The sequence below is a fragment of the Delphinapterus leucas genome, chromosome 12 (genome assembly GCF_059928025.1).
Source record: "Delphinapterus leucas isolate spDelLeu-1000000601 "Yukka" chromosome 12, BTC_Dleu_Yukka2, whole genome shotgun sequence".
NCBI classification, from domain to species: domain Eukaryota; kingdom Metazoa; phylum Chordata; class Mammalia; order Artiodactyla; family Monodontidae; genus Delphinapterus; species Delphinapterus leucas.
In genome coordinates this window covers 45665632-45678854 of record NC_143140.1, presented here as the reverse complement: position 1 = coordinate 45678854, position 13223 = coordinate 45665632, and the positions used below count along the sequence as shown (strand labels likewise).

General features: G+C 37.2%; 1 protein-coding gene across 2 annotated transcripts in view; it reads left to right on the top strand.

Moving 5' to 3' along the window:
- The window catches only part of SEC63 (SEC63 protein translocation regulator), a 68779-nt gene that overhangs the window by 43854 nt on the left and 11702 nt on the right, over positions 1-13223 (top strand). For both annotated transcript variants that reach the window (XM_022553830.2, XM_089921898.1), the window contains exons 15-17: positions 7736-7795; positions 8001-8174; positions 11755-11913. In XM_022553830.2, coding sequence (XP_022409538.1) covers positions 7736-7795; positions 8001-8174; positions 11755-11913 — 393 coding nt within the window. The remainder of the gene's footprint in view (positions 1-7735; positions 7796-8000; positions 8175-11754; positions 11914-13223) is intronic.

Below are 13223 nucleotides of genomic sequence, written 5' to 3'. Positions count from 1 at the left end.
TATGTACCACATTTTCTTTATCCATTCGTCTGTCGATGGGCATTTAGTTTGCTTCCATGTGGCTATTGTAAATAGTGCTGCAATGAACATTGGGGTGGATGTGTCTTTTTGAATTATGGTTTTCTCTGGGTATATGCCCAGTAGTGGGATTGCTGGGTCATATGGTGATTCTATTTTTAGTTTTTTAAGGAACCTCCATACTGTTCTCCATAGTGGCTGTATCAATTTACACTCCCACCAAGAGTACAAGAGGGTTCCCTTTTCTCAACACCCTCTCCAGCATTTGTTGTTTGTAGATTTTCTGATAATGCCCATTCTTACTGGTGTGAGGTAATACCTCACTGTAGTTTTGATTGGCATTTCTCTAATGATGTTGAGCATGTTTTAATGTGCTTCTTGGCCATCTGTATGTTTTCTTTGGAGAAATGCCTGTTTAGGTCTTCTGCCCCTTTTTTTTTGGTGGTACGCGGGCCTCTCACTGTTGTGGCCTCTCCTGTTTTGGAGCACAGGCTCCGGATGCGCAGGCTTAGCGACCATGGCTCACGGGCCTAGCCGCTCCGCGGCACGTGGGATCTTCCCGGACTGGGGCACAAACCCGTGTCCCCTGCATCAGTAGGCAGACTCTCAACCACTGCGCTACCAGGGAAGCCCCTGCACATTTTTTGATTGGGTTGTTTGTTTTTTAATATTGAGCTGCATGAGCTGTTTATATATTTTGGAGATTAATCCTTTGTCCGTTGATTCATTTGCCAATATTTTCTCCCATTCTGAGGGTTGTCTTTTTGTCTTGTTTGTCGTTTCCTTTGCTTTGCAAAAGCTTTTAAGTTTCATTAGATCCCATTTGTTTATTTTTGTTTTTATTTCCATTACTCTAGGAGGTGAATCAGAAAAGATCTTGCTGTGATTTATGTCAAAGAGTGTTCTTCCTATGTTTTCCTCTAAGAGTTTTATAGTGTCCAGTCTTACATTTAGGTCTCGAATCGATTTTGAGTTTATTTTTGTGTATGGTGTTAGGGAGTGTTCTAATTTCATTCTTTTATGTGTAGCTGTCCAGTTTTCCCAGCACCACTTATTGAAGAGACTGTCTTTTCTCCATTGTATATCCTTGCCTCGTTTGTCATAGATCAGTTGACTATAGGTGTGTGGGTTTATCTCTGGGCTTTCTATCCTGTTCCATTGATATATATTTCTGTTTTTGTGCCAGTACCGTATTGTCTTGATTACTGTAGCTTTGTAGTACAGTCTGAAGTCAGGGAATCTGATTCCTCTAGCTCCGTTTTTTTCCCTCAAGACTGCTCTGGCTACTTGGGGTCTTTTGTGTCTCCATACAAATTTTAAGATTTTTTGTTCTAGTTCTGTAAAAAATGTCACTGGTAATTTAATAGGGATTACATTGAATCTGTAGATTGCTTTGGGGTGTATAGTCATTTTCACAATATTGATTCTTCCACTCCAAGAACATGGTATCTCTCTCCATCTGATTGTGTCATCTTTGATTTCTTTCATCAGTGTCTTATAGTTTTCTGAGTACAGGTACAGGTCTTTTGTCTCCCTAGGTAGGTTTATTCCTAGGTATTTTATTCTTTTTGTTGCAGTGGTGAATGGGATTGTTTCCTTAATTTCTCTTTCTGATCTTTTGTTATTAGTGTATAGGAATGCAAGAGATTTCTGTGCATTAATTTTGTATCCTGCAGCTTTACCAAATTCATTGATTAGCTCTAGCAGTTTTCTGGTGGCATCTTTAGGATTCTCTATGTATAGTATCATGTCATCTGCAAATAGTGACAGTTTTACTTCTTCTTTTCCAATTTGTATTCCTTTTATTCCTTTTTCTTCTCTGATTGCCGTGGCTAGGACTTCCAAAACTATTTTGAATAATAGTGGTGAGAGTGGACATCCTTGTCTTGTTCATGATCTTAGAGGAAATGCTTTCAGTTTTTCAGCATTGAGAATGATGTTTGCTGTGGGTTTGTCGTATATGGCCTTTATTATGTTGAGGTAGGTTCCCTCTATGCCCACTTTCTGGAGAGTTTTTATCATAAATGGGTGTTGAATTTTGTCAAAAGCTTTTTCTGCATCTATTGAGATGATCATATGGTTTTTATTCTTCAGTTTGTTAATATGATGTATCACATTGATTGATTTGCATATATTGAAGAATCCTTGCATCCCTGGGATAAATCCCACTTGATCATGGTGTATGATCCTTTTAATGTGTTGTTGGATTCTGTTTGCCAGTATTTTGTTGAGGATTTTTACATCTATATTCATCACTCATACTGGTCTGTAATTTTCTTTTTTTGTAGTATCTTTGTCTGGTTTTGGTATCAGGGTGATGGTGGCCTCATAGAATGAGTTTGGGAATGTTCCTTCCTCTGCAATTTTTTGGAAGAGTTTGAGAAGGATGGGTGTTTAGCTGTTCTCTAAATGTTTAATAGAATTCACCTGTGAAGCCATCTGGTCCTGGACTTTTGTTTGTTGGAAGATTTTTAATCACAGTTTCAATTTCATTACTTATGATTGGTATGTTCATATTTTCTATTCCTGGTTCAGTCTTGCAAGGTTATACCTTTCTAAGAATTTGTCCATTTCTTCCAGGTTGTCCATTTTATTGGCATAGAGTTGCTTGTAGTAGTTTCTTAGGATACTTTGTATTTCAGAGGTGTCCGTTGTAACTTCTCCTTTTTCATTTGTAATTTTACTGATTTGAGTCCTCTCCCTCTTTTTGTTGATGAGTCTGGCTAATGGTTTATCAATTTTGTTTACTTTCTCAAAAAACAAGCTTTTAGTTTTATTGATCTTTGCTATTGTTTTCTTTGTTTCTATTTCAGTTATTTCTGCTCCGATCTTTATGATTTCTTTCCTTCTACTAACTTTGGGTTTTCTTTGTTCTTCTTTCTCTAGTTCCTTTAGGTGTAAGGTTAGATTGTTTATATTTGAGATTTTTCTTGTTTCTTGAGGTAGGCTTGTATAGCTATAAACTTCCCTCTTAGAACTGCTTTTGCTGCGTCCCATAGGTTTTGGATCATCGTGTTTTCATTGTCATTTGTCTCTAGGTATTTTTTGATTTCCTCTTTGATTTCTTCGGTGATCTCTTGGTTATTTAGTAATGTGTTGTTTAACCTCTACGTGTTTGTGTTTTTTCCGTTTTTTTCCGTTATGGATTTCTAATCTCAAAGCATTGTGGTCAGAAAAGATGCTTGATATGATTTCAGTTTTCTTAAATTTACTGAGGCTTGATTTATGACCCAAGATGTGATCTACCCTGGAGAATGTTCCGTGTGCACTTGAGAAGAAAGTGCAATCTGCTGTTTTTGGATGGAATGTCCTATAAATATCAATTAAATCTATCTGGTCTATTGTGTCATTTAAAGCTTGTGTTTCCTTATTAATTTTCATTTTGGATGATCTGTCCATTGGTGTAAGTGAGGTGTTAAAGTCCCCCACTGTTACTGTGTTACTGTCGATTTCCTCTTTTATAGCTGTTAGCAGTTGCCTTATGTATTGAGGTGCTCCTGTGTTGGATGCATATATAATTATAATTGTTATATCTTCTTCTTGGATTGATCCCTTGATCATTATGTAGTGCCCTTCCTTGTCTCTTGTAATGTTTATTTTAAAGTCTATTTTATCTGATATGAGTATTGCTACTCCAGCTTTCTTTTTTTTTGTTCCCGTACGTGGGCGTCTCACTGCTGTGGCCTCTCCCGCTGCCGGAGCACAGGCTCCGGACGCACAGGCCCAGCGGCCATGGCTCACGGGCCCAGCTGCTCCGCGGCATGTGGGATCCTCCCGGACCGGGGCACAAACCCACATCCCCTGCATCAGCAGGCAGACTCTCAACCACTGCGCCACCAGGGAAGCCCTCCAGCTTTCTTTTGATTTCTGTTTGCATATCTTTTTCCATCCCCTCACTTTCAGTCTGTATGCGTCCCTAGGTCTGAAGTGGGTCTCTTGTAGACCGCACATATATGAGTCCTGTTTTTGTATCCATTCAGCGATCCTATGTCTTTTGGTTGGAGCATTTAGTCCATTCACGTTTAAGGTAATTATCGATATGTATGTTCCTCTGACCATTTTCTTAATTGTTTTGGGTTTGTTTTTGTAGGTCCTTTTCTTCTCTTGTGTTTCCCACTTAGGGAAGTTCCTTTAGCATTTGTTGTAGAGATGGTTTGGTGGTGCTGAATTCTCTTAGCTTTTGCTTATCTGTAAAACTTTTGATTTCTCTGTCGAATCTGAATGAGATCCTTGCTGGGTAGAGTCATCTTGGTTTTAAGTTCTTCCCGTTTATCACTTTAAATATATCATGACACTCCCTTCTGGCTTGTAGAGTTTCTGCTGAGAAATCAGTTGTTAACCTTATGGGAGTTCCCTTGTATGTTATTTGTCATTTTTCCCTTGTTGCTTTCAGTAATTTTTCTTTGTCTTTCATTTTTGTCAATTTGATTACTTTGTGTCTCGGCGTGTTTCTCATTGGGTTTATCCTGCCTGGGACTCTCTGCACTTCCTGGACTTGGGTGGCTATTTCCTTTCCCACGTTAGGGAAGTTTTCAACTATAATCTGTTCAAATATTTTCTCGAGTCCTTTCTCTCTCTCTTCTCCTTCTGGGACCCCTGTAATGCGAATGTTGTCCCATTTAATGTTGTCCCACAGGTCTCTTAGGCTGCCTTCATTTCTTTTCATTCTTTTTTCTTTATTCTGTTCTGCTGCAGTGAATTCCACCATTCTGTCTTCCAGGTCACTTATCCGTTCTTCTGCCTCAGTTATTCTGCTATTGATTCCTTCAAGTGTATTCTTCATTTTAGTTATTGTATTGTTCATCTCTGTTTGTTCTTTAATTCTTCTAGGTGTTTGTTCTTTAGTTCTTCTAGGTCTTTGTTAAACATTTCTTGCATCTGCTCAATCTTTGCCTCCATTCTTTGTCCAAGGTCCTGGATCATCTTCACTATCATTATTCTGAATTCTTTTTCTGGAAGGTTGCCTATCTCCACTTTATTTAGTTGTTTTTCTGGGGTTTAATCTTGTTCCTTCATGTGGTACAAAGTCCTCTGCCCTATCATTTTGTCTGTCTCACTGTGAAGGTGGTTTTCCTTCCACAGGCTGCAGCATTGTAGTTCTTCTTGCTTCTGCTGTCTGCCCTCTACCTGCTTCTTTTTAGTCAGTTCTTGAGAATGTACTCCCTTTTATTTTTATTTTAAAAAGTACAGTAAAATTAGCTTTTTTTCCCTAATTATGTGAAAAATTCATGCTGTGTGGGGAAAAAAATTTAGGCAATGCAGAAAAGTATAGGAAGAAATTAAAATCACCTAAAATTCTACCACTCTGAGATCATCAGTTTTGAAGCTCATACCTTTAGCTAGCCTAAAGCATGAATACCCACAGAGTTAAATGATATTTTTATCATGGATCCCTTATCTCACTCCTGCTCCCTCAGGAAACCTCCTTGTCATACCCAGATGACCAGAATTCAGTCTTGTGTAAATCTTTTTGTACCTTTCTCCATGCTCATGTTTACTATCTGGACCTTTTCAGTACGTATATGTACATGCATGTATATGTATACTGGTAGTTTTCTCATTCTTTTTCATTAAATCCAGTCATAATGTATATGTTTCCTGCATCTTGTTTTTCTCAGTTTCTGTTACATATTTATATTACCTCCCAAGCCAAGTATAACTCCCAAGTTTCAACTACAGTTGTAACTCATTTTTAATAGACTGTAGTATTTCAGCTCAGTTTTATTCAGCCAGTGGTAGATTTTAGCCTATTCTACTCTGAGATCTATTGGCATCTGTAGGAAACCTATGCTACCTTTTTTTTGTTTGTTTGTTTTGTTTTTATTTTGTTTTGTGTGTGTTTTTTTTGCGGTATGCGGGCCTCTCACCGCTGTGGCCTCTCCTGCTGCGGAGCACAGGCTCCGGATGCACAGGCCCAGTGGCCATGGCTCACGGGCCTAGCCGCTCCATGGCATGTGGGATCCTCCCAGACCGGGTCGCGAACCTGTGTCCCCTGAATCGGCAGGTGGACTGTCAACCACTGTGCCAGCAGGGAAGCCCACCTATGCTACCTTTAAAACCCATGTCTAGAACCTCTGGTAGGAAAAGCATATTTTGTAGTAGGACATATCAAATCAAAGGTACTGATTTTATGGTAGCAAGTGGTAAGGAAGCATTTGTATCATGGACTCTGAATGAGAGGTGCCTCCTGGGAGAAGAGGAAGCTCTAAGCCAGTGGCCAGGATTGGGTTTAGAATCTAGACTTACACTGCCTACAGGCTTTGAAATTCCCAACCTGAGAAATGAGCACAAAATTGGCCTTGGGCTGTTGACACTTCTCAGGTAATTAGTAAAAGAAAAAGCAAAAGTGCCCTGGAGGAAGGGAAAGAATCAAGTATTTATCTTTCAGTTCTTGCATTAGTTGTATCTCAGCATAATTAAGCATTAGAACCCAACTAATAAGTGAAGAAATGAAGTAGAGATAATAGAATTAGGCTAGAGGCTGGCAGACTTTTTCCATAAAGGTCCAGTTATTAAATAATATGTTCAGGACTTCCCTGGTGGCACAGTGGTTAAGAATCCACCTGGTAATGCGGGGGAAATGGGTTCGAGCCCTGGTCCAGGAAGATCCCACATGCTGCGAAGCAAATAAGCCCGTGAGCCACAACTACTGAGCCTGCACTCTAGGGCCCACGAGCCACAACTGCTGAAGCCCGCGCGCCTCGAGCCCATTGTCCATAACAAAAGAAGCCACAGCAATGAGAAGCCCGCGCACCAAAACAAAGAGTAACCCCCACCCACCACATCTAGAGGAAGCCTGCGCATAGCAACGAAGACCCAACGCAGCCAAAAATAAATTAATTAATTAAAAATATTGATATGTTCGGTTTTTACAGGCCATACAGTCTCTGTAGCAACTGCTGAACTCACAAATGGGCCTAGTTGTGTTCTAATAAAACTTTGTTTAAAAAGCAGACAGTGAGCCGTAGTTTGCTGACTGATGCATTAGGCCAACAGTTTGAGCCCAACAGTTATTGTTTTCACTTGTTAGTTTTAATAATTCTAGGGAGTTTATGAAACACAACCCATATCACTTGTCATCTTCTAGTATAGATTCTTGCTAAATTCTTATTGGATTTCAAATCCTAAATTTATAGCTTCTGTACTGATTCTAAATGGATTATTTGGTGGGTGGGTATGTCTTTAGGATATGTAGATTTGGTGTTCCACTTCTTAGTTATATTTAAGTTATATCAGTTATATCAACAATATCACTTAAAATCATAAATAAACTAATATTGGTCTCATGAAGTTTTAATGTTAGAGAATAATGTAATATATTCAAATTCTCATAACTTTAAAATAGTCATGTCTTATTACTATTAGAATAAAAGTAAAAATTTAAATTATGAAATATGACTCACTTATCATGAGTTTACATATTTTAAGGCATTGCATTTATAAATTTAAGTAGAATGTACTTCTCAAAATATATTCAAGACAGATGTGAGATATTTCAGAAGGTAACTTCTAAAGCATCATTTAGTGATTGCTAAATTTGCACACATACATCATTTAGTAATTGCTTCGAGTCTCCTGTCTATCCATGGTTTTGTCCCCACCCCCTGCAATTGTCAGCAGTTAAAAAACTTACTGATAACATATATTGAACGATTGCTTTATCAGAAAGATAAATATAGGTTGACAGACTTTATATTTTTCTTCTCGCTACCTGTAGGAAGTATTTGAAAAGGAGCAGTCTATCTGTGCTGCAGAGGAACAGCCAGCAGAAGATGGGGTAAAAACTTCAGTTTTCCTATCTATCTTTCATGGTGAAATAACTGTTTTGTTTAGTTCTCTGATTGATTTATATCGCTGTGGGAGAGTAATTCACTTTACTACAACATTTATTAGTTTAGTCATTTCCATCTAAAATTTACTGTGACTTCCAAATGAAACTAGTGCTACAACTTCTGAGTGTGCATGTGTGTTGTGATTTACAGCAGGGTGATACTAACAAGAACAGAACAAAAGGAGGATGGCAACAGAAGAGTAAAGGACCCAAGAAAACTGCTAAATCAAAAAAAAAGAAACCTTTAAAAAAAAAACCTACACCTGTGCCCTTATCACAACCAAAGCAACAGAAACAAAAGCAGGCTAATGGAGTCGTTGGGAGTGTAAGTTTATTATCTTATGTAAAGATTATTTTTATTATCATCTTTATTGAGGTCTAACATACACTAAAATGTTCAAATCTTTTTTTTTTTTTTTGCGCGGTACGTGGGCCTCTCACTGTTGTGGCCTCTCCCGTTGCGGAGCACAGGCACCGGACGTGCAGGCTCAGCGGCCATGGCTCACGGGCCTAGCCACTCCGCGGCATGTGGGATCTTCCCGGACTGGGGCACGAACCCGTGTCCCCTGCATTGGCAGGCGGACTCTCAACCACTGCGCCACCAGGGAAGCCCCTAAAATGTTCAAATCTTATGTGTACAGCTCCTGAAGTTTTACAATTGTGTGTACCCATGATACCCAGATCAAGATATAAAACCTTACCAGCACCCTAAAAGGCTCTCTTGTACCCTTCTCAGTCAGTGACCCCTCCATCCACCCCCACGGCCTTCCCCACTATTCTGACTGTTAGGACCATAGATTAGTTTTGCCTGTTCTTAAAATTCCTGTAAGTGGAATTGTTTGGCTGCTTTCATTCAACATAGTGTCTTTGACATTCATCTGTACAGTGTGTAGCAGCAGCTGTGTGTGTGTGTGTGTGTGTGAGAGTGAGAGAGAGAGAGAGAGACAGAGAGAGAGAGAGAGAGAGAGAGATTCCATTATATGAATATACCACAATTTATCTGTTCTGTGATTGGTGGACATTATGGGTTTTTCTAGTTTTTGCCTATTCTGAATAAAGATGTTCTGCTTTTGTACATGTCATTTTGTGGACATTCATTTTTCTTGGGTATGTACCTAGCAGTGGAATTGCTGGGTCATAAAATAGGTGTATGTTTAACTTGTTGAAAGAGCCCATTTTCTGAAGTTGTACCATTTTTTGGTCCTACCAGCAAAATATGAGTCCCGTTCCACCCTCACCAATACTTGGTTTTACCGTTCTTTTTTATTTTAGCCACTGTGATGGATTTGTGGTGGTATCTGTGTGTGTGTGTGTGTGTGTGTGTGTGTTTCCTGTGTGTGGTTTTATTTACCTGATGACTAATGATATTGAGCACCTTTTCATGTACATACTGGCCATTTGGATATCCTCTTTTATTTTGGGGTTGTTTTTCTTCTTATGGATTTGTAGGATTCCTTTATGTATCCTGGATATGAGTCCCTTTTAGCTCTCTTAATGGAGCTTTTGATGGTTCTTAATTTTAATAAAGTCTGTTTCATCAGTCTTTATGGTTAGTGCTTTCGTGTCCTGTTAGAGACATCTTTGCCTATCCCAAGGACACAAGGAATGGAAGATGTTTTTGTTTTCTTCTATGAGTATTATTATTTTACTTGTTAAATTTAGCTCTGTGTTATATCTTAAATTTTTGTGAATAGTGTGAGATTGGGATTATGGACCACTTATTTTAGCACCATTTATTGGAAAGATCATTCTTTCCTCTCTGAATTGCAATAGTGATTTGTTGTAAAAAAGTTGCCATTAAGTGTATATGTGCAAATCTGTTTATGGACTTTCTAGTCCATTCCACTGATTATTTGTCTCTTCTTGTGCCAGTACCACACTGTCTTAATTATTGTGGCTTTATTTTAACTCTTAAAATATGGTCATGTAAGTCCTCAAACTCTTATTTTACTTCTTCAAAATTGTCTTGACTATTTTAGGTCCTTTGCATTTCCAGCTAAAATTTTAGAATAAGCTTGAGAATTTCCACCCAAAAAAAGCTGCTGGAATTCAGATTGGTATTGTGTTTACTCTGTGGTTCAGTATGGGAGGAATTCACAGGTTAACAGTATTGACTCTTTTTATTCATAATTATGCTTTATCTTTATTAACTGGATCTTCCTTAATTTTTCTCAGCAGTGTTTTGTGATTTCCATTGGCAGAGGATATGACACATCTTTCATTAGATTTACTCCTGTGTGTTTGATCCTTTCTAGTGCTATTGCAAATAACATTAAAAAAATTCATTCTTCAGTGTTTTTTGCTGGTGTATAGAAGTGTAGTTGCCTTCTAAATATTACCTTATATCAAGGATTCTTGATGAATTGACAGTAATTCTAACTATTTGTAGGTATTTAAATAAAAAGATTTTCTACATACACAATCATGCCATCTGGGAATAAAGACAGCTTTACTTTAATCTTTATGTGGTTTCTTCCTTTCTGCCTTACTGTACTGGCTAGAACTTTCAATGTAATGTTGATTAGAAGTAGAAGTGAAGATAGCAGTCACCCTTTTCTTATTGTTGATCTCATGGAGAAAGCAAACATTATTTCACCACTAAGTATGATGTTAGGTATAGGGTTTTTATAGATATTCTCTATCAGGTTAAGGAGGTGTTCCCTCTATTCCCAGTTTGGTTTTTTATCATGAGATGATTGTATGATTTTTCTCCTTTCTGTTAATGTGACTAATTATACTGATGAATTAAAAAAATTTAAACTGTCCTTGTATTCCTGGAACAAATCTCATTTGCTCATAACATAGTATTTTTAAAATATTTATCTGGATTTAGTAATATTTTGTTTAGGATTCCTGCATCTATTTTTATGAGAGAATATTGGTTTGTCATTCTTCTTTCTTGTAATATTCTTGTGACGTTTTGGATCACGTTTATGCTGGCCTCATTAAACAAGTTAGGGATTATTCTCTCTTTCTTTTTTCTGAAAGGGTGTATAAGATTGGGTTGTTTCTTATTTGGAAGAATTACCTAGAGAAGCCATATGGGCTTGGAGTTTGAAAAAGGATTTAATTGTAGAGTCCATTTATTTAACATATTCCACTTTTTTTCTTATATCAGTTTTAGTAAATTGTGTTTTTCAAGGACTTTGTCCATTTCCTCTAAGTTGTCAAATTTATTGACAAAGTTATTCATAATATCCTTATTTTTAATGTCTTTTGGATCTGTAGTTATGTCTCTTTTATTCCTAATATTGGTAATCTGTATTGTCTCTTTTTTTCTTTGATCAGTCTTGCCTAATAAAATTTATCAATTTCATTAATCTTTTTAAAGAACCAGTGTTTGGTTTTGTTTGGGTTTCCCTTTTGCATATCTGCTTTCTCTTTAATTGAATTCTGATCTGTATTATTCACTACTACTTTCATTGCATTTAATTTGCTATTCTTTTTCTTCTTGAAATGGATTTTGTCTGGGACAGTGACTTTCCTTACTGCATTATACTCCTTATTGAAGATGATATTAAATTCCCAAAGCAGTACTATAAACTTCTCATTTCTTCTTCTCAAATAAAATATATTGTATAATTGGTGTTTGTGAAAGATGAGCCATCTTAGCCATTGTGGTAGTATATTTTGTGAATAGAAATAAAATATTTTTGTTTTACAAACTATGAAGACTGAATAAAATAACTGACAAAAAGACAAATAAGCCAAATGTTAAAAGTCTTCAGTCTGACTCCCACATATTTATACATAAAAATGTTTATAGTTCTCTAAAATTCTGCATGAATAGTGAAATTGTAATCTTGAGCCAGTTTAATTATAATGACAGTAAATTAGTTTCAGGGACTCAGAATGGTATATTCATTGAGATATTCAGAGCTTTTGTGGTTGCTTTTTCCTTTTAGGAAGCTGCAGTAAAGGAAGATGAAGAAGAAGTTTCTGACAAAGGCAGTGACTCTGAGGAAGAAGAAACCAATAGAGACTCTCAAAGTGAAAAAGATGATGGTAGTGACAGAGACTCTGATAGAGAGCAAGATGAAAAACAAAGCAAGGATGATGAAGCAGTAAGACTTATAAGTTTAAATAATTGGAGTTATACCTCTGATGATAGTTTTGGTTTCTATTGTTGTTTTTCCTTTGCTTGCTTACTTTTTTTGCTTGTCTTAAGCAATACCAGTATATTTTATAATCTTATATTACTTTTACAGAATGTTTTTGAGGGATGGTAGTTGTAATTATAAAGAAAAATTATTTCTAACAACATTGGAAATCCTAATTTTCTTAAATCTTAAATTGTTAGATGGGGTAGGACCTGGGTCTGAGGTGAAGTCAGTTTGTTCTCTTAAGGCAGTTTTCTGTGTTATCTGGAAATATGAGTAAGGAAAGGTGGATTATGAAATAGGTAGCAGTTACTTGGAAGAGGATCTCAAAAGTTCCAGGAAATGTTTAGGGTGAAGAAACATTACTGTGGGCTGTAACGCCAAGAAGTTGGTTAAGGTAAAAGCTGACATTTACGGAATGCCACCTCGTTTCAAGAGGTATATAAGACATTAAGGAAAGGGCTGTCACTAAGGAATTAAGATTGTGAGGGTAAAGGGAATAGAAAAAAATCTCGTGGCATGGCATTAAGTTGCACATGATTTATGAGAAAGCTGTAGAAAAGAATATTTGGTGGACAAATAACGGTCCTTAGAGGCTAACTGTAAATTAACTGTAACCTGATCAGCCATATTCTTTATGTTTGTGGTGTTCATGACTGGGCCATTGATCTAAAAGTAACCCTTATGGTTTAGGAATTTAAAAGAGATTCCCTGAACAGCCTCTGAAGCAAAAGCAGAGGCCAAAAAAAGGAAAAAGTAAAAGGGCAAAGGATAAAGGTATACAGAAATAATGTACTTGCCCTTGGGAATGGTGGGAGAAAAATAAGGATGACTGTTTTTAGCAGTTGCTGGCCCTTGAGTGTTTTTTACTTTGATAATTAAGTTGATTGCCAGGAAATTAAAACCTATCAAAGAAATTATTCCCCCACCCTTGTTTTGAGAAAGAGTTGACATATTTCTTTCTGACTGTATTAGAGTTAGTAGAGGTGACTAGGTTAGTAGGGTTTTGATAAACTAGTTTCTTCAGATGACCAAGAAATACGTTCATTCAATTGACAAATAATTATACAAATAACAAATAATTACTCATTATCTGTCACACTGCAAGCACTGTGTTAGATGATAGGAATGCAAAGCCAAACGTGCAATAGTTTCTGCCCTTGAATGATAGTAGCCTGATGGAGAAGGCAGACTTGTAAGTAAGCATTATAGTACCAAAGAGACTATGCACGTTGTGCAAGGGGCAGTGATGGCACAAAGGGAGGAGTGATCAA